The 26,346-nt window shown below is 37.8% G+C and overlaps 1 protein-coding gene across 1 annotated transcript in view; it reads left to right on the forward strand.

The window, feature by feature from the left end:
* Positions 1-26,346, forward strand: part of LOC125239406 (BCL2/adenovirus E1B 19 kDa protein-interacting protein 3) — an 85,780-nt gene that overhangs the window by 50,684 nt on the left and 8,750 nt on the right. The window contains exon 2 of the mRNA XM_048146977.1: positions 11,566-11,698. Coding sequence (XP_048002934.1) covers positions 11,566-11,698 — 133 coding nt within the window. The remainder of the gene's footprint in view (positions 1-11,565; positions 11,699-26,346) is intronic.

Genomic DNA, 26,346 nt, shown 5'->3' on the forward strand with positions numbered 1-26,346 from the left:
GGAGTCCCATCAGAACCCTAAACATGTTATTATAGAGAACACGTAAGGCGTTGAGTGCTCTCTGGGTATAACTAAACCACAGGCCACTGGTGTAAAACGATTGACAGAAGGATTTGAACAAGGTTCGCTTTACTTCTCCCGAACAATGAGCGAACCTGCGAGCCAGCATATTCCCCCGAACAGCCAAAGCCCTACGTTCCCTCTCAATATCACTATCGTCCTTTAAATCACTCCTGATAATGTGACCTAGATACTTGAACTTGTCAACCCTCTCCAGCTCCTTATCGTACAGTTTGATGGGCGGCATATATCCTAGAGACCTGCCTCGCACCGCGAAAGCCATGACCTGGGTTTTAAGACAATTGTACTTCAAACCATGTGAGTCGGCATAGGATTCGCACTTGCGCAGCAGGTCCCTAAGTCCACAGACAGACGGACTCAGCAACACCATATCATCCGCGTAACTGATATTATTGACCATATGGCCATCTATGGAACATCCCGCATACGTGCTGCTGAGTCCGGCAATCAGTTCATCGACATACAGACAGAAAAGCTTAGGCGAGGTTAGCCCCCCCTGCCTCACCCCGCATTCCAGCCTGTATGTGTCAGAGACTTCTCCTGCCCACCTTACACAGTTCTCCTGCCGCTCATACCAGTGACTGAACAGGTCAACAAGTTCTCTGGGCATGCCAGTGGCCCTTAACTTCGCCCACAGCATCCGATAGGAAACCATATCGAAGGCTTTAGATAAGTCCATAAAGCATCCATAAACTGGTGTCTTTCTTTGTGTATAGTATTTGACGGTCTCCTTTAAGGTAAAGATGGCGCTCTCTGTCGAGAGACCCGCTCGAAAACCAAATTGAGCATCATTAAATTTTAAATATTTATCGAGCTGCTTATTAAGGAGACCATCCAGCACCTTAGCTGTCACTGTAGCCAGCGATATGGGCCTATAGTTATTACTATCGGATACGTCACCGGTTTTATTTTTCACAATAGGTACCACCAGCGTACGCATGAGACCTGCCGGTAGATAACTATGCCGGATGCAGAGGTTGAATAACATACTAAGAACTCGTGGGAGATGTACGCCAGCATGTTGGAGGTGCTCGATGCTAAGCCCGTCATGTCCTGGTGATTTCCCGCGCTTCATATTTTTTATTACGTCAGCAACTTCACGCGTTGAGAAATAGACCAGCGACGAGTCACTCTGCGCCTGCTCAGCATCGAGCAACCCCACCCCCTGCCCCCCGCATTGCCCACACGAGCTCTCAGTGGCATGCGCAGCCTGTATCCTAAACTGACGCATGAAAAGGTTGGCTATGTCACCAGGATCACTTACTCCATCAACACTCGTTGGCAGACAAGGCTTTGAATTTAGGCTTTGAGTACTCTTCCAGAACGATTTAAAATCTTTTGTATCGTGCTGCTTAGCAATGATATCCATTTTAATTTGATTCTGGTTTTTTAAGCACCACCTTAATTTATTTTTAAATATTGAGCGCGTTTTACGCATTTGATCAAAATGGTACCCCCCTGCTTGTTTACCATACAAAACCCACAACTCAAAACATCGCCTAGCTTCCCTATGCGCTTCACTAACATGGAGGTTCCAGCCTGTCACTACCTTTTTCCTCTTTTTGTTTACCCCACCTCTGTAGGTCAAGGTCGCGGCACGTATCATTACTTGAGTTATGTTTAGATACAATTCGTTTATTACCTGCCTATGCGAGTCTGAATCACACATTTGATCCGCACATTGACTCAATTCGGAAGGAAAATCAATTTCCCGCAATTGATCATGACACAATTTAGTGTATAATTCTATTTGTTGTAATTCCCTATTACCCCATATAGCTGTATTATTAGTTAAATCTCGGGGTTGTAATTTGGACTTTATTACATTTATGTTACATTCCACAATTAACGGAAAATGATCGGACGAATAAACATTGTAATCAATATAAACATTTGTTATTGTTTGCCACGCGGAGCACGTGACAAGGCAGTGGTCAAGCCACCTCCGACTGTTATGAGCGTCACTTATAAAAGTAAAATGTTGAGAGTTAACACCTAAATACTCGTAGTCTGCACACTTCCACATCTGTTCAACTGAGAATGATAACATTTCCTTACCAAAAGTCTCCGCGTAGTGGGCATTATAGTCCCCAAACGTGTACACACATTCAGCATTACAACTTTCCACTATAGCACTCAACGCACCTAAACACTGCGTGAATAAAGGCAAGTTATCATCACAACTTGTAGGCATATAAACATTTATAACTACAAAAACACTATCCGCCGTTTGCACTTTTATTGCTAGTATACGGTTGTTATCCGACGAAATTACGGAGACGCGCGGGAATACAGATTTGCGCCATAAGATAGCTACACCTCCATACGGCCGCCCGCGCAGCACTCCCGTTGAGATGTCAACAGCTGATGATCCCGTGTAGGCAAAATCTGTGTGTATGCTCCCTAAGTAAGGAATTTCCGTCGGTAAAAGCCAATGTTCTTGAAGACATATCACATCTACGGTGTCACAAAGCCTCCTAATTTCATTTACAGACGTTTTCACATTTTTACAGTTGTATGTAGCTAACTTACACTTAGAGACCTTAATTTCCATTATTTATTATATTTGTTTGCTGAGTCACCGATCGCAGCGTTTTTACTGAAATATTCGAAACGTCTAAAACAAATATCCTCAGGCCACAACTGTGCGTTCAGAAACAGGTGTACCTTATCTCTTGGTACCCATAACTTAAACGAATTATAGCCTTTATCCCTTTTCATATTTATTTTGATCAAAGACCTTTACAGGGGACAGCTCAATCACATTTTTTGCCATACGAAATTAAACCTTATTACTGAAACAGAAAGTCGATCGTATCAGACTAGCGAAAACGGTCCACATGAGAGGGCATTGTTTGGGCTGGTGTCCCTCTCGCACGTGTTGCCAGTGTTAATGAGGTTCCCATATTAGTAGTATTTTTATCTGTATATTACCTGACTTTATAACTTCTTATTTTATTTTAATGTTATATTCAAACTAGGGTTTCGATATATTTCAAAAAATTTGAAAATAATTATAATGTAATTATTTTGATGCCAGTAAATCAAAGATTTGTATAATTAAAAAATACTTTCAATTGGGTGTCAGTAGATTTTGTAGTACTTTGAAAATTGACTGGTATCCCCAATTTATGACAGTGATGACGTCACTGAATAATGTTGACATTGTCAGCAAGTGCGAGAGGGACACCAGCCCAAACAATTACCTCTCATGTGGACACACTTTTTGACCTAACTAAACAATCTAGTTTAATAATTCTAAATCTATGATTTTGATCAAATTAACTTTTACCTGGGTATTTTCTAAAATATATTCTAGAATATCATTTTCAGTGGTATCCTTGTGAACGTTGTAAATAAACAAAGGGACTTTCGTTTCCGCAGCTCTGAATTTACTTATGTTCAGGTTTTGGGCCCGTCCTGTACACACTTCCAACCTTTTCCTACGTGTATGGTTACGTTTGCTTCCATTTGCGATTATCCATCCTTCATCCTCTCGCTCTTTCCGCTCAAGCCCCGATTTAAGCACCTCTGCCATGGTTTTTGGTTCCTCATTTCTCGGACTTTGGGATGATCTATCCCGTGGTGCATCTAATACCTGCTCCGTTGGTACATTGTTTCCATCTTGACGGCAAGGTGACACCAGGTTTACGTTGTTTTAAGTTGTATCTGTTCATAGATTATCCTTTAGACCAAATTTAATCCTGTCCACTTTGACAATGACAAATAATCCCAAGATTTGGCGTAGGTACTAGTTTTACGAATATGGTTTTCTATGCCATAGAAAATGAATCATGACAAGATCATTGCAGGTTCACCGCACGCTTCAAGTCACTTGTTGCGTATTATAAATATTATGTGACTTAGTTCAATGTTCATTGTTTAGAACGTGATAAGTGATACTGATAATACGTCGTATGATTTGCAGAATTATAGGTACATAATATAAATATGTATATAAATAAAAAAGTAGGACTTCTTTAAAAGCGGAATACAACAAGAAAGGGGCATCAACAAAGGAACCAAAACAAAGTAATGAGTCATAGTCTAAAACAAGTCCATACAATGAGTATGCTTTAGTATGAAAACGCCATTTTACTGTTTCTCGTAATACTCATAAGGTAACAATAGCTTTTGTATTATTTGTATAAATTCTCTGACAATACATACTAGTAGGTGTTAGGAATGTCCTATAATCTGGTACGCAATAATATTGTATGTAATTTTTTTATAAATATTATAGGACATTCGTACACAGATTGGCCGAGTCCCACGGCACAGTATAATAAAGAGTACTATCGTACAGTATGGCCACTCCCGCTCCCCGCTGAAAGTGCCGCCTACCCCCTCTCGGTTACCTCACAGTTACCGCCTGTCAAAAACGCGAACTGTCGACCTGTCATATCTCACTCATACAAGCATGGTACGCGTTCACCTACACGAGCTTAGAATGTGTGCTAAGAACGCGCCTCTTTCATATATTTGATCGCCAGTGTCCGAGGTGTGCCCACGGTAAGCTCGCGAAGGCGAGTTGGGGGTGCTCAGACCACCATGTTATGTAATATACAAATACTTATATAGAGGTACATAAAAAACATCCATGACTTAGGAAAATTTTTATGACATAAGATTCATAAACTTTATACGAGTTTAGATCCTAATAAAACGAGGCGGACAAACACTATTTCGGATAAGTATAAATGCTTTTCCGAGAAAAATTGTCGTGAAAACATGTTAGTGATAAGTCACATTTATAAACTAACTTTTTCTAGAAGTGCATGGTTTCTTATACCAGGCATCTTCTGGGCGAGCTCACTCCATCGTAGGCCAGGCCACGTCTTTGCCTTTGGCTAAGAGTAAGCCCATTCATAATTTAAAAAAAACGTAACACCTTAACTGGATTTTTAATTGGTTCCAATTAAGTAATATGGTAAAAAGTGAAATCAAGGTCATTTTCGCTTGTGTTCACTTTTATTTCCTGTGCTTTTTGCTGAGAAGACCTCTAAACATTTGTAGAATCATTAGAAACAAATAATTTATGTTCTTTATTTTTACATTTTACCCTTTTTTCGGGGTGTTACACGTTTGACGTGTCTGTCTGTGGCATCGTAGCTCCCGAACGGATGAACCGATTTAGGTTTAGTTTTTTTTGTTTGAAAGCGGAGTTAGGCGGGAGTGTTCTTAGCCATGTTTCATGAAAATAAGTCCACTATGTCGCAGTCGGGGGTTTTTTTCAAAATTTTAATTTTGTGGTTAGGTTATTATGTCATGCGTCGGTGTAGCTACTGTAGTTTGTATTTCCTCCAGTTCTTATTTCGCCTGTGAGCTCAGGACCAATAGACAGAGGCCAAAAACGTCGTTTTATGTAAATAGCAGATGACAGGACGATGTTCAATGCTCCTTTACGCTTTTGCTTTCCAATTATAAATGTGAATTAATATTTACACATCACGGTTGTACTTGCTCCTTTATTTGCCAAGGATACGTCTTAAATAAACATACTACTGTCTTATATTCTTGTCTTTTGGCCTGGGCCTTGCTTGGAAGTTACAATTTTAGTCAAATTCAGTAATTCCAAAGAGGATCGAGTATTATAGAGACTTAGATAGTTACTGTCGAAGTAAAATGTGTAATCACAGTGCATAGACTGCCATCTCTTGACAAAGGCTTAAAACTTTTGAACCTCAGTTTTGACAATTTGGCCGATATAATTTGGTAATTCGAAGGTCATTAATGTCATTATGCCTTTGGTTCCTAATCAGTAATCACCCGTCACCGTACCCTAACTGAGCCTTGCTTTTTACTTTCATGTAAGATTTCTTTGGGGGCGCTCTTCACTTTCTCCATACAATGACTATTTTCCGCAACACCTACGGTATAAAATATAAAGCAGCTGCACTGTTGATTAACCTGTCAGACGTAAACACGTGTCGTAATCGTAACAGTGCAACAACGGCCATCCTTTGTTTACACCGCAAACCTTAGCGATGTTCACTACGCTTCACTGTGACAGTGTCACCTTCACCAGTATAAGAGTTCCTTTATAACATGTCCTAATCAAATTTGTCAACATCGTCATTCCTAGGGTTGCAAATAGAAAAAAAACATTCAGTATGCAAACGTTTCTTGAGGAATCCACGATGCGACGTGGAGCGTGGAGAGGCGGTGGTGTTGCCAACACTAAATAGCGACAACTACTAACTACATATTGTGTAAATGTTAGTTTTATAAAACCAGAAATTAAATTTATGAAATTAAATTCGCTTAATAGTTAACATTAAGTCTAAAATACCGTATAAAAGTATTAACTGTTTTGCAAAATTTTGAGATTTCGTCCTTTAAAAAAATCAAATTCCAGAACAAAAAAACAGTTTTTTTTTAAATGTTTTTTTTTTTCAAGCCAGGAAAAAGAACCGTTTTTTTGCAATCCTAATCATTCCCTTGCCCTTTTCCCATTACTTGGGGTCGGCGCAGCAGATCATCTTCCTCCATTCCTCTCTATCAGCCGTCATTTCCATACCTTTCACTCTCATATCATTGTTCACACATTCCATCCATCTTTATGCACATCGATTGCTGTGCATTTACTCAGTTCAACATCCAAGCCCTGATTTTGTAGTAAAATATGTCACTGTATTTTAAGACCAAAGACACGGCATACTGCAACACAGTACCATTGTCTATCCATCCTGCGATTTATCGCGTAAGATTCTCTTAAGAACAACACTGTAGTCTGTACCTAATTTAAGGAGAAACTATACCAGAATAATAGAATATACGAAACACAATTATTCAGAATCAATCAAGTAGATTAGCTAAATTCCTCGTGTCTGTCCGTTATTTGAGCATAGCACACACTTAATCACATAGGTACAATAGGTACATCCATACTAATATTATAAATGGGAAAGTGCTATAAGTACTAATATTATAATGGGGGATGGGTTGTTTGTCCGTCTTTCACGGCAAAACGGAGCGACGAATTGACGTATTTTTAACCCCCGACGCAAAAACGACGGGGTGTTATAAGTTTGACGTGTCTGTCTGCCTGTCTATTTGTCTATCTGTCTGTGTGTGAGTCTGTCTGTGGCGTCGTAGCTCCCGAACGGATGAACCGATTTAGTTTTCTTTGTCTGAAAGCTGAGTTAGTCGGGAGTGTTCTTAGCCATGTTTCATGAAAATCGGTCTACTATGTCGCGGTCGGGGTTTTTTTTAAGTGGAGAGTTGAAGAGATGGAGTGACATAGGCTAATTTTTTCTCTGCCTAACGCGAGCGAAGCTGCGGGAAAAGATAGTAATTAAATACGTGTGTATTTGATTATGTATGTAATCTAGTAATCATATTCAATTGAAGATACGTTCAGACTGTTCAGAGTAAATGCCTCCACAGTACCTCAAGCCAGTCTCGCGTCGTCGCTCAAACCGAGCGCACGCGTTCCAAAATCGAACGCCGTAAAAATTGAGTGGAATCAACTGTAATTTTGTGCAAGTGACTGAAGTGATTCAAGTCTCAGTCTCTCATCGTCGCTCAAAGTGAGCGCACGCGAAAAGTGAAAAGTGAGACGCATTAAGTGAACACAATCTATTTTTACTACCATGCTCGAGCCAAAGACCTGTACTGACGACCTCGGTTTGTTTATTGTTGTTTACTTACTACACGTGATGTTTGTTTACATTGATGTCTTTGTCTGGTTTTGTATGGAGCGGTGCATTGTAAGTTGTAAGTGTTGTATGATATGCGTTGGAATGCGCTGCGGAATAACTGTATGTATTGATATGTTAATATAACTATATTTCTCTACGTTAACATACAAAGATCACTTAATTAATTAATTAGGATTTTCAAAGACATTTTAACAGATATTTTTGCTTACGTTAGTGTTAATGTGTCAATTTGTTTAGTGAATTTTAAAAAATAAAATTGCCCTTTAATTCATTCATTTGATAATTTCTTCAGGATAGCTAATTAATTTTTGATGATCATGATGAAATTTTTGGACTGGAGTGGAAATTAATAATAATAAAACACTGTTATGTCGTAAAAAGCAGCCTTTATGGTATACTAGCTTCTGCCCGCGGCTTCGCTCGCGTTAGAAAGACACAAAAAGTAGCCTATGTCACTCTCCATCCCTTCAACTATCTCCATTTAAAAAAATCACGTCAATTCGTCGCTCCGTTTTGACGTGAAAGACGGACAAACAAACAGACACACACACTTTCCCATTTGTAATATTAGTATGGATTGCGTTTTTGGAGTGACCTACACAATCAGCCTGTACCTATTTTAGTCTTCAATATAATTTTTCTAGTTTGGTTTGAGATCAATGTGAATGCGTGATGTGTGTGTTAAATATGTGTACAAAGCGCGAGAACTTAAAGTGTTATAATGTGATTTGGGTTAAAAATGTCGAGGATATAAAAGTCCTAAAAATAAGAGCAAGTATTTCACACAATTCTACCCAGTGGCATATTAGTTAAACCTTCGTGTCTACAATCCCTCGTCACGTTCAAGATTCCACTTTTCGAATCACTATCCTACGCTCGTGCGTATTTTTTTAACTTCGCTTACTCTGGTATCAATTACCACGAGCGTCTAAAGTTGTAAACTATTTTTCCCCTCACTAGCTCGGGAAACACGTGTTTTGTCCTTTAATACCAGCGGGTAAAAAAGCATTTTATCCACTAGTGGGTAAAGTGATTTGACCTTGAATAAAGTCAAATTAACTGCTTTGTGTTAAAAAACTCGCAAGTTCAGGATTCTATTCTCGAACCACTCGCTTCGCTCGTGGTTCAACTATGGAATCCTTTCACTTGCTCGTTTTTCAATTCCACACTCGTCGTTAAAATACAACTTTGCTCCCTTGTATAACAAATAACTATTATCCTTTTGAAAAACAAACAACGTTTGTTAGGCACTCTATTTTTAAGTACAACGTGAAAAGATAACATATCTACTAGCATTTATGATAAATCAGTTATTAATGCAATTACCACTGTGTATGCGAGCAATCAAAGATGGCCGCTTCCGGTGCGCGCGAGTCGATTATCCGGCATCCGGTTCACCATTTGTAGCGATTATAATCTAGCCTGCAAATAAGCCTTTTATTTTTCTCACCATTTTACATGCATTATTAAAATTACTTAATGTACATGCGACAATTTTTAAAAGATAATTAATAATTTTAGCCTGCAATATACTAAAATGTAATTATTATAAAAACGTGTGAGTGTAATACTAAAGACGTAACTCCGTATAGACAGATAAAGTGTAAGAAAAAAATAGTGTGTGGAATCCCTCCGGGAGGAAGAAATGAAACTTCGTAGTGTGGAAATAATAACCTAGACTTATATCATGATCATGTTTTCCGTGATCATGATGCATGCAACTGCGTCGAAATATCGGGAGCTCGACAAAAATCAAAAAGGTAATCACGGTCTATATCCCAGTCAATATAAGACTAATGAAAATAACCGTGAATCATTCAAAACTCTTAATAATAACCTAACCACAAAATTAAAATTTTGAAAAAAAATCCCCGTCTGCGACATAGTAGACCGATTTTCATGAAACATGGCTAAGAACACTCCCGACTAACTCAGCTTTCAGACAAAAAAAAACTAAAGTTAAATCGGTTCATCCGTTCGGTAGCTACGATGACACAGACAGACACACACACAGACAGACAGACAAACAAACAGACAGACAGACAGACAGACCGACAAACACACAGACAGACACGTCAAACTTATAATACCCCTTCGTTTTTGCGTCGGGGGTTAAAAAGTAGCTAGAAAATTACAAACCATAAAACGGACCAGGAAATAATAACTTGTCAAGAGGGCGGTGATATTCTTATGCTGTGACAGTTCAGTATAGCATGAAAATAGTTCTAATGAAATTCCGCAACATGGCGCGTAGTCACATATTTATGATCTTTTTTAATTTTTTCGTTATAAGAAAAGAAAACTTACAATAAAGTTTTGTACTTATCTGCCAAATTGATCAGGCTTTATATTCATACAAGACATACACAGCAAATTAGGCGATTAAACGAATGGAGAACTATAGTTACAGTTGCAGTCATAATTATCAGAGTTGAACTTCAAAAGGTCACAGCAATTTCAAACCTCCTAGTCCAAAGTGCTTAACGAAAATCATGCACACACTTTGTCCCTCGCAGTCCTCGCAGATATCGCCTGATAACCCATGCTGCCCTGGTACTGCTTTGTCGATAAAATGTCTGCGATATCTGTAATTTAGAAACTATGCGTGCTGAGCACAGATCATATAAATGCTGAGTGCTGACTGACTATGTGGTTTGATCATAATTTTATACAAAACACGAAATACAAAATAGTCAAAATACAAACGTTTATTCAGCAAGTACAACCATCACAAGGGCTTTTTCCCCTCACTAGCTCGGAAACACGTTTTGTCCTTTAATACCAGCGGGTAAAAACGCATTTTATCCACTAGTGGGTAAAGTAATTTGACCTTGAATAAAGCCAAATTAACTGCTTTAAAGTTGATAAAAGTAGGTGAATCTAGTAATAAAGATGATTTGACTGTGCTTCCAGTAGGAAGCAGTGATAAACGCATTTTTTGCGTTGTAGTTTCCTCGCTATAGTGAGGGGAAAAGTTTTGTGTTACACTCGGGTGCAAATGTTTTTTACTTCTCGTGTGTTAAAAAACTCGCAGGTTCAGGATTCTATTCTCGAACCACTCGCTTCGCTCGTGATTCAACTATAGAATCCTTTCACTAGCTCGTTTTTCAATTCCACACTCGGCGTTAAAATACAACTTTGCCCCCTTGTATAACAAATAACTATTACACGCTCGTCAATAGAGAAAATATATGAAATGTACGTACATATTGTTCCCGATAAAGCCATTGCTACAGCGACTTTGTAGACCAATTGGGACAGTAATCAATATTTTGAATAACAATAAGTGTCCTATGGATCTGAGATCCGAATAGCCAGTTGTAGTTTTGAGTATCTCGCCGTCTCCTCACATTAGAACCTTCTAAAGCAACTGCAATTTTGACATGTCAAAATGAATGTACACAATGTTATGAAATAAGCAGAACTTTTTATAGGTCTCTGGGTGGTTATAGGATAGAGTTTGGAGACTTAACCTCCTCAGTCCTCGTGTAATTTTTTTTGTAAATATCTATTTTGAAATTTTGCTGAGTAACAAAAGGTTTCATTTCAAATTCAAAATCAGGCTCGGGAAGACTGTCTAAATATCCTAAAGGAACCACAAAGCCAGTTTGTATAGAGTTTGGTTAACTCTTAGTACCCGTAGGGCATGCGGTGTGCATGTCAAACAATTGATGCTCATACAAGTGTACTGAGTTCATGCAAGACTGAACACTCCTAGCGTCCACTCAGACACCGTAGACCTAGACTATTTATGACTTGACACTTTTCAACCAAAAGTAGCTTTACAGTGCATATATTGACACCATCTCTCTCTTTACAGAATCATGGGTGGAACTCAACAGCGGTGGCGGTCTGGCCGCCGAGAACGAGTACATAAGACTGCTTCGGGAAGCTCAGAGAGAGAGCCGGGACTCGTCAGTGAGGCACTCCAGGGCTTCCAGTGTCAAAGGAAGGTGGGTACAAGAAACACATTACTGCACATCAGTGGCCTTTGCCACAACAGCCATGGATCGTCGATGTGGCTTATTTCGATTTTAAAAAGGCGTTCGATCTGGTTGACATCGACATTCTACTAGAAAAGTTAGCTAAGCTAGGTTTCACGCCTTAGCTTTTGCACTTTTTTGCTAACTTCTTGAGTCGTCGTTGTCAATACGTAACCATAGCTGGATATAAATCTCAATTGTCCTATACTCGTTCGGGGGTGAGTAGAGTTTGCATTATCCGACGGATTTTTAATATTCGAATAATTCGGATAATACAATTTTTATTATTCGAATATTCGAATAATTCGGATAATTTCGGATAATTTATTAAATGGAACAAAATTAATGTTACAGGTGCGTATAAGCGTGGAATTGATAACGGCTGAGATAGATGAGCGCCATAATGCAAAATTTACCTACATTTTTATTTATTTTTTGCGTAAATCAGCAAACTGTAGAAATTAAAACACACCTAGCTCTCTATCTTTAGTTCTATGACTAGAATCTTGCAATCAGATAGTGAGCTGTCGATATAAGACAGTTAGTAGTAGTGATTAGTTAGGTGTTAGGTATAACGAGAAGTTTTTCTGACAACACCTTTACCTTGGAAATGGATGGTAGAGAGGATGGCTTGTGTAGAGTGGAACGTGAGACAACATCATTGGATATGATGATGGTTATAGGCGATACAGCGTTGTCATATTATCCGTTCCGATATCGGATATAGGAAGGATGTCAAAGGCAAAAATCAAAGATGGCGCCTTGAATGATTTCGAGAATGTATAGGAGTCGGTCCTTCGCTCGATCGGATCGGATACTCATCTTATCTTAAATCTGCGGGGCCCTTTTGTGTATGAATGTAACTAAGGACTTAAAAGGAAAATGCCTTATATTTCTTAGTGAAGTGGAGGGAATTCTGGCGTACTAAATTGCCATGGAACTGATAACAGCTAAATTCGGAGTGAGGCGCTAAATTTCAATTTCAAAAAAACAAGGGACCAGGAAATCTAGGTATAAATCTCCCTTATTAAGTACGGTTTTACAGATAACTTCACGTTAGCTATTAGCAGTAATGTAAGTAGGTTGGGGTAACGTTTTCATATTAAAAAATAATACTTGAACGTTTTTCTGTTTTTTTAAATCATCCAATTAATCGAATATTTGATAAGAACTGAGTGCGTGGGGTGAGGCATTCTGCTTACTTCTTGTCCACGAATGCTTTCTTTGTTTTGTAAATATTAGTTTGATTTTGAAGATAAATAGGTGTTGACTTGTTAGCAATAACATTGTCCGTATTAAGAATTGATCGAAATTGGTTTCAGTGACGTCTATCTATTAAATATATTACTTATAAATAAAAAATAATGTTTATAGAAATTATCCGTTTATCCGGATAATTTCACTTGGATTATTCGAATATTTTCGGATAAAAATATTGGCGGATATTCGAATAATTCGGGTATTCGAATATCCGGATTGCAAACCCTAGGGGTGAGTTAGGGGAGTACGCTCGGACCTACTTTGTTCCTGCTGATGATAAATGATTTCACGAATCATGGGTGGAGATGAACAGCGGTGGCGGTCTGGCCGCCGAGAACGAGTACGTAGGACTGCTTCGGGAAGCTCAGAGGGACTGAGGTATTTCAGGGCTTCTATTTTCAAAGGAAGGTGGGTACAAGACAAGTTGGACAACAGTTTCCAATTACTTTAGCTATTACGACTCAGCCACGACATTGGCCTAAGCGCGACAGCGGTGAGCGGCGGCCATACATTGGAGCGAGACACAGCGATGGGACTTTTCATTCGCACGTATGGCTGCCGCTCACCGCTGTCGCGCTTAGACCAATGTCGTGGCCGGGCCGTTAAGGGGACAGATTGTAACGTGTAGAAAGATTTCATATTGATTAGGAATATTGCTCGGTTTGGCAAAAAAAAACATGTCTATGGTTCACATGTCTTTTTTCTGTTATTCATTTGGTACACGTTGATAGCAATGTAACGCAGTGAGTTAAAACCCAAAAACATACTGCTAGAAAACTTACAAATGCGTTTTTGGGACTTATCTTGCTTGACATCTTTTATGTAGAAACTGTAGGGTTTTAAAGACGACCCTAAAATAATAAACGTTCACAAAAGTTAGATAGAAGTTGATAAAGTTCTTTTGGCCCTTTCTATCACACCAATACGTCAGAAAGGGACAAACTATCTTTACTAACTTTATTCCACGAATCCGCACGAAGCGCTTTGCTTCTTCTTTTCTTATGCGCACTGCCAAGGAGTGGAAATCCTTGCCGGCGGCTATATTTCCGAGCTCATATAACCCGGCAACCTTCAAATCAAGAGTGAACAGGCATCTTCTGGGCGAGCTTACTCCATCGTAGGCCACGTCTTTGCCTTTGGCTAGTCTGTGGTCAAGAGTAAGCCCATTTATAATAATAAAAAAAAAACTAACTTTATCGACTTGATAACTTTAGTAAACGTTTATGAATAAGGGGTATACGGTTTTAAAAAATCCAACGTTGTTCGCACGGCTTGAAAACATAGTCTTACTCATTCTATTGTGTGTTTTCTGCTGGCACGCTAATTACCCGAACAGAAGCCTCATTAGTGCACGCTGGTGCACTGTTATGCAATTTTAATTACTGCGACGATGTGAGAACGGGCTAACTGGCTAGATAGGCTCTAAAAACTTTCTTATTATAGACGGCCAACCAAATGGCATTGGCACTAATGACCTAACGACAAAATTTTAATTTTGAAAAAAACCGCCGACCGCGACATAGTGGACCGATTTTCATGAAACATGGCTAAGAACACTCCCGACTAATTCAGCTTTCAAATCCGTCCGGGAGCTACATGCCACAGACACCTACACACACAGACACGTCAAACTTATAACACCCCGTCGTTTTTGCGGGTTAAAAAATGGCAAGAAATTAACATTTTCAATGGGAATTAAACCTTTTTAGTGCCAAGATTCGGCTGACCATCTAAAAGCTAGGTAAGGAGAGGAGAGGAGGTAAGGAGCTAAGCATATATTTATCAATTATCATAGAGCGGTGTCATAGTTATTATTTATTTATAGAAACAAATGTACCTATCAAAACACCATTTTGAGAAAGATATGTTTTTCATTGACTGGCTCTTTCTGATAACAGGCCATTGACTTTTCACTGACATTGGTTCATATCAAATTTTCAAGATTAAAACCGGCCAAGTGCGAGTCGGGCTCGCGCACAAAGGGTTCCGTAGCAGCAAATATAATAAACCAATAACTTAACCAAAATTACAGTTAAATCAACCTATCTCAAAAACTATAAGAGATACTTTGATCAAACCAAAAATCGTTGAAAGAGTTAATTAGCATGCATCACCTCTATTTTTTTTAGAATTTTATACCCCGTAGTTATAAAAATAGAGGGGGGGGGACATACTTTTTACGACTTTGAGAGCTGATATCTCAAAAACCGTTCACTTTAAGAAAAATGTTTTTTAGAAAACTTTATATCATTTTAAAAGACCTTTCCATTGATACCCCACACGGGTATGTACATCGAAAAAAAAATTTTCATCCCTCAGTTACATGTATGGGGGCCCCACCCCAATTCTTTTTTTACTATTTAGTGTCATAATTTTGTAGCGGTTCATACAACACATATTCCCATCAAATTTCATCACTGTAGTACTTATAGTTTCCGAGTAAATCGGCTGTGACAGACGGACAGACGGACAGACGGACAGACGGACAGACGGACATGACGAAACTATAAGGGTTCCGTTTTTGCCATTTTGGCTACGGAACCCTAATAAAAACCGCCTTTTAGTCATAGGGCTTACGGAAAAAAACTGCATTTTATGCAGAAAGCAAGCCACTTTGCACAGTGATACTAGGGACTAATACAAATGATTTCATCCGAGGAAACACGATTTTCATTCACTAGAATTCAAGATGGCGGACATTTTCCAAAATGGCGGCCGCATATTTTTAAAAATTTGTAGAATCGTAACGGCTGCACCGATTTTAATGGTTGGGATGTCTATCGCATCGTATTGAAGAGTTCATTAATATAAAAAAATAAAGTCATAAAAAAAATTAAGATGGCGGCCGAATAATAAGAAAAATATGAAAATTTCAAACTATTTTTTTCATTCTCGTGCAATTTACCAATAAATTTTCTATGATATGGCCACATTTTTATGTATTTAAATTAAACCTGATAATATTATCTACATAATAAAATAAAAATCATATCCGTTGAGTAGTTTTTGAACTATACTGATTTGAAATGGAGCGCGCGGATTTGAAAGACGTTTTCGCACGTGATGTAAACAATTTTGGAATCATAACGGCTGCACCGATTTTAATGGGTGGGGTAACTATCAGTTTGTATTAAAACATTTATTTATATAAATATTAAAATCATTTAAAAAATAAAGATGGCGGCCGAATAATAAAAAAAAAATGAAATTTTCATTTTTTTTTTATTCTCACTAAATTTACAAATAGTTTTTCTACCATATAGTCACATTTTTATTTTTTTTTAATAAAATCTGATATTACACATACATACAACATACAATCACGCCTGTATCCCATAAAGGGGTAGGCAGAGCACATGAACTACTAAGTTTCAGTGCCACTCTTGATATTAACATCTGCAAAATAAAACAAAAAACATTAAAATCCGTTCAGTAGTTTTTGAACTATGTATACGCATTGAAAATGAAGCGCGCGGGTTTGAAAGACGTCTTTGCACTTGATATGTGATGCATCGTATCGTTTGGTACCGCTATAGACGCAAGACTGATTATTTATTTTAGTCACAACTTACTATATTACTATTCAGAATCAATGTTTTTAGTATTCATATACATTATTAGTTTTTTATTCCGAGTTTAGGTATATTTAGATAACCCCTGTAAACTTGACCATCACATAATTTGTATTTTAATACGTAAAAGAACTTAAATGCACATAACATAACATTTGTATTAATAGCAATTGTCCTTTCCGAGGACTCCAGAGATAATTTTCGACAACTTCTGTAGGGGGCTTCAGAAATATCTATGTATAAAATAACTTGTTTTCTGTGACAAGGAGCGTATGTTTTTGTAGTGCTGGCAATGTTGGTGGGATGCTGGTTATTAATTTTGGTTGGAAACAGTTCCTTGCGCACCAAGTTAACCTATAAATGTTGAGTCTGCGGATCAAGTTTTCAAGCTTGGCCATTATTCCTCCAGGAATACACTGTTCAGCATGACAACCAACAAGACTTTTTCGAGAAACTATAGCCTGTTGATGTTATAAATGTGGTGATTTTTTTTTCTAAACAATTTACTTCCTCAGAGAACATTTGCTCTGCTATTTCAGGGTAAACCATAGAAACGTAACCGGAAGAAGCTGATAGCCTCATTGTACCTCGCGCAAAAGATATGGCGGAACAGGGACTCACGCGTATCCTCACATCTTCCGATACAGATGTCTTGGTATTTAAATAAAAACCACTGAAGTCTTCGGGTGAAGGATAGACGTAAAGTCAGGCCAGATTCGGGTTTGGACCTAGCTTAGAGCCTCGAAAGGTCTTTGCCTCATGTGAGACCTCGAGTGAGTTCAGGGTGGTAACGGATGCTAGAGTGTCCAATGCCCTTCGTTGAGTTTATCTCGCAGTTTGTAGCCGTGGAGGCTTTCAGGGCGTTACGTGCGAGATCGGACGTGATGTAAATGGAGGCAGGAATGACGGCAAAATGACACTTTACGAGTGCCTCAGCCGCCAAACCATACCGGTAAACAGGCCTGAGTCCATGCTTGCTCACTAAAATATGTGTTAAGAACGGTCCCAATTTGGCATTTAAGAATGTGATCTGTGGAGCTAATTATATTGGGAAATTTCCAATTCTTATCTAGTATATTTTCTTAAGACTTCAAATGAGAATAACCTACCGGAGTATAAGGTACTACTGCTATTCGTGGTTTTTACGCTTTTACGTCTGATACCACTTCTTTTTTCAATACAAAAGGAAAAAATCATGTTCTAAAACATTGTTTGCACACACACTGAAGTTATACCAGCTTTGATAGAAACATCGCAGTAACTACAAAGTCTTCCGGGAGGAATAATCGCCATGCTTGAAAAGTTCACTCCAGTTCAACTTGGTGAGCATGAAACTGTTTACCACCGAAAATAAATTAGTACCTAACCAACATCGGCAGCACTCCGTGTCGTATAACAACGCCCCATATTCTGGATATTACTTCCATCATCCTGGGGTTGGAAGACGTACAACGATAGTTGGGTACTGCAGTGGTCTGAAAACAGGGAGATATGGTATGAATATGTATACTTGGACAATTGCGGTTGTGAAAAAGGCTGCGAAACAATACGCTGTACGTGTTGTGGGTCTACCCTGCGCGGCGCAATGCAAATAATGCAATGTATTAATAATGTTTTATTTGCAAAGGGATCTGCCAAAATAAAAAGTATTTTGCAAAAATGATATTATAAAAAAAATGAAAAAATGAAAATGAAATATTTATTTTTCAAGTAGGCATATTACAATGCGCATATGAATGTCAAATAAAGCTACGCCGGCTCTAACCCTACGCCTCAGCCTCGAGAAGATTTCAGTCCCCCCTCAGTTGGGAGGGGGGTATCCACTATGCTATTACTATAAATTATTATGTTATCATTATTTCCTTGTTTGATATTATTTTGTATCTCTTTTATCTTTCAGTATAACCTAGACGAGAAGTAAAAAATATGTTTTGTATTAATATATGTTTCCGTAGCCCCCTACAGAAGTTGTCGAAAATTATCTCTGGAGTCCTCGGAAAGGACAATTGCTATTAATACAAATGTTATGTTATGTGCATTTAAGTTCTTTTACGTATTAAAATAAAAATTATGTGATGGTCAAGTTTACGGGGGTTGTCTAAATATACCTAAACTCGGAATAAAAAACTAATAATATATATAAATACTAAAACCATTGATTCTGAATAGTAATATAGTAAGTTGAGACCAAAATAAATAATCAGTCTTGCGTGTATAGCGGTACCAAACGATACGATGCATCACATATCAAGTGCAAAGACGTCTTTCAAACCCGCGCGCTTTATTTTCAATGCGTACAGTTCAAAAACTACTGAACGGATTTTAATGTTTCTTGTTTCATTTTGTAGACGTTAATATCAGATTTTATTTAAATAAATAAAAATGTGACCATATGGTGGAAAAACTATTTGTAAATTTCGTGAGAATAAAAGAAAAATTTAAAATTTCATATTTTTTTTATTATTCGGCCGCCATCTTTATTTTTTTAAATGATTTTAATTTTTATATAAATAAATGTTTTAATACAAACTGATAGCTACCCCAACCATTAAAATCGGTGCAGCCGTTATGATTCCAAAATTGTTTACATCACGTGCGAAAACGTCTTTCAAATCCGCGCGCTCCATTTCAAATGAGTATAGTTCAAAAACTACTCAACAGATTTTCATGATTTTTATTTTATTATATAGATAATATTATCAGGTTTAATTTAAATACATAAAAATGTGACCATATCATAGAAAATTTATTGGTAAATTGCACGAGAATGAAAAAAAAAAGTTTGAAATTTTCATATTTTTCTTATTATTCGGCCGCCATTAGGGGATGCAAAAACCGGTTAACTTTAAAAACCGGTTAATAACCGAACCTATACCTTCAAAACCGGTTAACCGGTTTTTAACCGGTTTTGCGGATTTTTAGTAAATTACCATACTACGCAATAATATTACCATTACCTTCAATAATTATGTTGTTTATGATATCGTAGCAGGTTTTACTTGCACGATGAAGATCATTTTTATCCAGTTTTTGGAAATTTTGTAAAATTCAGAAGTTGTCATAAAGGACTTGAGTGCCCATAGCGTATATGGCGCTTAAAACTGTCGTGAGTTTACTTTGATAATCAATTAATCACTATAAAAACTAAATATTTGTCAGTTCAGTTGTGCGCTTTCTAAGCATGTCGCGGAGGTCTACAGCTCCCAGAGGCACTAGTAATACAAGGAAGTAACGTATAAAAACCAAGATCTTCATTTTCCCTTTATTTAAAAATAATAATTTGATATATACAGTAGAGTCAGGTTATAACGACGCCCAAGGGACCGCTGATATTACGTCGTATACTAACTGGACGTCGTACAAAACGAATAATATTACGATTTAAAGATATGTCATTTTTTAGCATGCGTGCTTGCTCATCACCGGCAAATTACTGTGGTAATTCGTAATAATAAATAATCGCATTCCTTGAACCTCGATTTACGTAATTAGTATGACAATCGATTTTTTATTAAGTAAAACTAGTTTACCTATAGGTACGCAATAGAAAAATAAAAAGTTGGTTATATTTAGCTTATAACATTAGACCCGAGGCGAACTAATTGTTAAAATTATTAAAACTAATGATCCAAAAAGTCACATGGCCACAATCTCATCTTGCTACTTGTAGGCAAGACAGGGGCCGTGCTTCGGGCGGAAATAGTTTGTTTCCTTAATTTACTAGTAAAAGCGTTGTCGCTCGTCGTTGTAACCGGACTTGACGGACGGATTTTGTAGAAAATTACGTCGTAAAAAACGGTTGGTCGTTGAAACCGGAGTCGTAATAAACGGATGTACTTTCATAATATTACATATGAAAACCAAACAAATACCTGTGATACCGTTATTCGGTTATTGTAAGCGGTTGGACTTTAGGTATATGCGGAGTCGTAATACTAACCGGACTCTACTGTATAAAATGTATATTTGAGTGGACTCGGGAATTTTGTTTAATGTTCACGTTTAGTTAGATTATAAAATTTAATCATTATTATACTATGACTTCTTTAAGAAATTCAATGTAGGTGCGTAATATTGTCAATGAAAGTAATAAATAAATCTTTATTGTTACAAAACATTGAAGAATTACGTACTTTTGGCCCTTTTTTATGCCTAATTTGGTCATTTTGGGAAAAAATATAGTTTCGGTTATTAACCGGTTAGAGACTATGAAAACCGGTTTTTAAACGAGGCCAAAAAGTCTCGGTTAACCGGTTTTTCGGTTAACCGGTTAACCGGTTTGCATACCCTAGCCGCCATCTTACCTTTTTTATGACTTTATTTTTTTATATTAATGAACTCTTCAATACGATGCGATAGACACCCCAACCATCAAAATCGGTGCAGCCGCCATTTTGGAAAATGTCCGCCATCTTGAATTCTAGTGGATAAAAATCGTGTTTCCTCGGATGAAAACGTTTGTATTGGTCCCTAGTATCACTGTGCAAAGTGGCTTGCTTTCTGCATAAAGTGCAGCTTTTGACCATAATTTCGCCGTAAGCCCTATGACTATTTGAGACATTAAACACTGAGAAAAATATAAACATTACATACACAAGTGTCGGTACGATTCGAACTACATTACAAGATAAGGTTAAGTAAGATACGTCCAAGAGTTAGCTCTAGCTCAGAATATATAATAGGACAAGTACAGAAGGCTCACTGCTTTGATATCCAAAAATGCCACCTTTCATAATTTTACATCACACATACATCATCATACATTTCGGCCTGGCTCAGTCGGTAGTGACCCTGCCTGCTGAGCCGCGGTCCTGGGTTCGAGTCCCGGTAAGGGCATTAATTTGTGTGATGAGCACAGATATTTGTTCCCGAGTCATGGATGTTTTCTATGTATATAAGTATGTATTTATCTATTTAAGTATATATATCGTCGGTTAGCACCCATAGTACAAGCTTTGCTTAGTTTGGGGCTAAGTTGATCTGTGTAAGGTGTCCCCAATATTGATTTATTATTATTTACTATTTAGTTATTGTCGTATCATGACTTCGAATCAGGCCGTCTATCGCTTAATAACTAGTTAGGTTATTTTTAGTCAACTTATCTTCTATGCGTATACAATATATATCTTATTTCAATGGCATTGGATACAAAATTGCCTGAATAGTGTGCAGACTATCTCAGTAGAGACAGGACCAGAACAACTGGTCCATTTAACTAGTCGGTACTAGGCTATCATGAAATTAAATGATTTGAGCATACCTTACGTACTGTAAATTCCTAGATATAACCACAGACACATCGGACACTTGCGATCAAATATATGAAAGAGGCGCGTTCCTAGCACACAGTCTAAGCTCGTGTAGGTGAACGCGTACTATGCCTGTATGAGTGAGATATGACAGATCGACTGTTCGCGTTTTTGACAGGCGGTAACTGTGACGTAACCGAGAGGGGGTGGGCGGCACTTTTAGCGGGGAGCGGAAGTGGCCATACTGTACGATAGTACTCTTTATTATACTGTGATATAACTAAACCAAGCAATGTTAATAATGATAATTTACGCTATTTGACGCGTGATTGTCGCTAATAGATGTCACTACAAATAACTCGCATTTACTGATGTATGGAGTTACAACTCTTCCTTACTTAAGTCTATCATCGACTATATTTGAGACATTTTCTTAGCTATATCCCATCATCCTCTTTGCGTTATCCCGGCATTTGCCACGGCACGGCTCATGGGAGCCTGGGATCCGCTTTGACAACTAATCCCAAGATTTGGCGTGGGCATTTTACGAAAGCGCGACTGCAATCTGACCTTCCAACCCGAAGGGTCACTAGGCCTTATTGGAATTAGTCCGGTTTCCTCGCGATGTTTTCCTTCACCTAAAAGCGACTGGCAAATATCAATTCTTAGTTACAGTTCGTCCTCACTAGGGCTGCCATCCGTCCGGGTTTCCCCGGATTTGTCCTAGTTTGGAGGCCGTCCGGGGACCGTCCGGGCGGGGAGTCAAGAAGTGTCCGGGGAAAACCCGGACACTTTTCACGTAAGGAAGCACCCCATTTGGCCTAGTAACTTAGTAACCTAGAGACTTTTTTTTTCTAAGAAAAATTACACATTACACTAATTAAATTAAAAAAATAAATGCATGAAAATTAAAGGTCATGTTTTTTAAAAATAAATTCTGACTCGTCCGGGGAAAAAATGCGATTTACGCCAATGTCCGGGTTTTTTGTATCATTGTCCGGGTTTGGCGAAATTCGAGATGGCAGCCCTAGTCCTCACAAATGTCTGAACACACAGTCAAGCCCCAGACAAGAATGTTTGCCACACAACCAAAACATCTCACGTATGCCAGACCCGCCGAACCGGTCGCGAGTACCAGGCGCCCAGACATCGCAGGCGGTGGCGTGTTTGTAAATAAAGAGAAATCCTCGTACTACGACCGTACCATTCTAAAATGACTTAAGTAACTAGCTGGGCACGTCAACCTTGGAGCTATGTGTGAAAGTCTAAATCTGGGTGAGGGTATTATATGCGGACAATGTGCCAATAATATGTATACATGACTTTATTGTTATTGTGGATACATACATTTGGCACTTTATACTATACTAGCTTTTGCCCGCGGCTTCGCTCGCGTTAGAAAGAGATAAAAAGTAGAAAGTAGCCTATGTCACTCTCCATCCCTTCAACTATCTCCACATAAAAATCACGTCAATTCGTCGCTCCGTTTTGCCGCGAAAGACGGACAACAGACACGCATAGGGTTGCCAACCGTACTATATAATATAGTACTGTACTATATTTTGGCCCAGCGTACTATATTCTATATGAAGCATATATAGTACGCAAAAGTACTATATTTTTGGGGTCCATGCCAGTGGCGAATTTACACTAGGGTCAAACCTTCAGGAGCGGCGTTTTGATAATGAAAAAAATTTCGCGCTCGCTCCGCTCGCGCTTTTATTCATATTTAACCTTCGCTGTACATTTCATTACTTCATTCTGTCCTGCAAATATTGCAGTTACGTATAAAGCCACCGTTGTTTGCAAACATTTGTATTTTTTCCATGATATATTAAATAACGACATTTCTTAAAGGGATTCTCTACTCCGATGAGCTTCGATTTAAATCCATTGCTATTATGAATATTACGATAGTTTCGGAAGCATAATTATCATATTAACAGAATCGTCTTTAAACAAACTAGCTTCCCATAATTAGGTACCTACTTCACAGCTCATTGATTCTGTGATATTTAGCATCAAAGTTGAACTATTTTAGGACCGAAACTGGTTCTTTGGTCAAAATTTTTGCCTTAATTAGTTTAAAATTAAAATCGCTTTTGCATTTTTATAAAAGTCTAGATTTCATTGAAGTAAAAATGTTTTTAAAACAATGTCAAATTTCATAAAAAATATAAGTACTTATAATATGGGTATTTTTTTTAATATGGGTCTTGTAAAAAAAGTAAGTAGGTACCTATTGAAATTAAAAGAATATTAATAGGTACGTAAGTAAAAATTGCACACCTGTCAATACATTTAGAAAGTGATAGAAGACTCAATATTGCATATTTTTCGAAATACGCCATATATATTGTTGGTGTTCAATAAAACATTTGGTACATTACATACAATAAATAAACTAGTTATATATTACGCTAAGCAAAACATTCGGCAACATGAAAGTTTGCTTTTTTAAAAAAGGTCAAATGTTAAGTTGGTAAATGTGAGCTTGGCAAATAAAACAATAAGTTGGGAAATGAACATTCGGCGGAATAAAATTGCGCGAAACTTGAGTTGGGAAGTGATATTCGGCCATACAACTTTCGACGATACTTAAATAAGAGAACCCATGCAACACAAAACTTGTCAAATATCGATGAAAACCGAATGGATCCCCTTAGAGTGGACAGAAAGAACGATCTGTACGACTTGGTTATCGATTATGTGTACCGTACTATATTTTATTTCGGTGTACTATATTTTTTAGATGGAATTTTCTAAAATACTATATTTCCCTAAAAAAAAGTTGGCAACCCTAGACACGCACGCACACTTTCTCATTTAATAAATAACCGACTAGATATTCGAAATTCGAATTAAAACTACGCGCCAACGCTTACTAATACAAAAGGTCTCAAGTCTTCGGGCATGTCTAATCAAATAGAACTTAATAGTCAGTGATAAATGTTGAGTTTCCATCGAACGGATTTTAAAAACACTGATTTAAACTTTCACGATTATTACACATAATTATTTTTAAAATCGGGACTTAATCGCGTAAACACGCGATTAAATCCCGATTTTAAAAATAATTATGAACGGATTTTAGGTTAGTTTTATAATCATAACTCTTGTAAGTTATGGTGCCTTGGTGCTTCAGTCGGGGAAAATTGTGTACGCGGATTTTTTTCTTTTGTAAACAGGCTTATAAACATAACAATAGTGTATTTCTATATTGTGTAGGTACACATTTGTTTTATCTTTGTTTTCCAAGTAATCATGGCTGGGTATTTTTTAAAGGTTAAACAACAAAACAGAATATACGCAGTTTTTACAGAAAATAGAATAACACAAAGCTATCGGGTGAGTAAGGTTGCCAGTGCTCAATGAGTGTTAGGCAACGCACATGTGACACCTTCGGAGCAGGCTACGATCAGGCGGGCCGCATGCTTGTTTGTCATCGACGTGGTAAATGGTAATACTCACGCACAGAAAGAACACTTCCTACAAAATCAATGTCTGACTGCGATTCAAGGTCGAATCGTGTCACCCCTTTGGTAATGCAGGGCGCTATCCCTTCAGGGTTGTCAAAACGGATATAATCTGTGGTAGCGCTCGCAAAGGTACGTCAAGTTGTATCCACTTTATTTACTATCAATCATAATAATTGCTACGTAGCAATAACAACCGAACGGAGCCGGAATCGCCCGATCGGTATAGTGTCCAACCTGACGACCGACCGGTCTGGCTTAGCGGGCAGTGGCAATGCCTGCTATGACGCGGTCCTAGGTTCGAATCCCGGTAAGGGTATTTATTTGTGCGATGAACACAGACATTTTTTTATGTATTTGTGTAAAAATATAATATATGTGTGTTAACAACAAAATGAAATGTTACAAAACGTCTGAAATAAAGGCTATTTTATTTTATATTATTATTATTTTATTATATCACATACATCGTTGTCAGAGTACCCGCAACACAAGCCTTCTTGAGCTGACCATGGGACTCCATCACTCTGTATTAGAGATGGGCCGAATATGGACTTTGCCGAATACGAATATTCGGCCGAACATTCGGTTCAGCTCTTACCGAACCGAACATTCGGCCGAATATTCACGCCATATTTAGAAAGCGGATGTTAAGAAAAAACTATTAAATGATTGATAATGGTTACATATGTTACTAGAACTACATATTATGTTATTACGATTTAGTGAATGTAACTAAAACTTAGTTAAAACAACTCTAAACTCTTCTCAACTCTTAAACTACGGTTTTTCCAACTTTGTATTTGTATTTTGACGCATAGGCAATTATCTCTTTCTAGTAGTTCCTTAGAAAGCTACTAAAATAGGAGCTTATTATCCAAAGGAATACGTAAGATCTTCATTATTTTTTTACTTTGTTTATTCGGTAAATATTCGGCAAAGCAACCGAATTATTCAGCCTAATACGAACATTTAAAAACTTGCCGAATACCGAATATTTACCGAATATTCGGCCCATCTCTACTCTGTATTTTAAGGATGTGAAGGATGTCCTATAATAT

This window comes from Leguminivora glycinivorella, chromosome 25, assembly GCF_023078275.1.
Source record: "Leguminivora glycinivorella isolate SPB_JAAS2020 chromosome 25, LegGlyc_1.1, whole genome shotgun sequence".
NCBI classification, from domain to species: domain Eukaryota; kingdom Metazoa; phylum Arthropoda; class Insecta; order Lepidoptera; family Tortricidae; genus Leguminivora; species Leguminivora glycinivorella.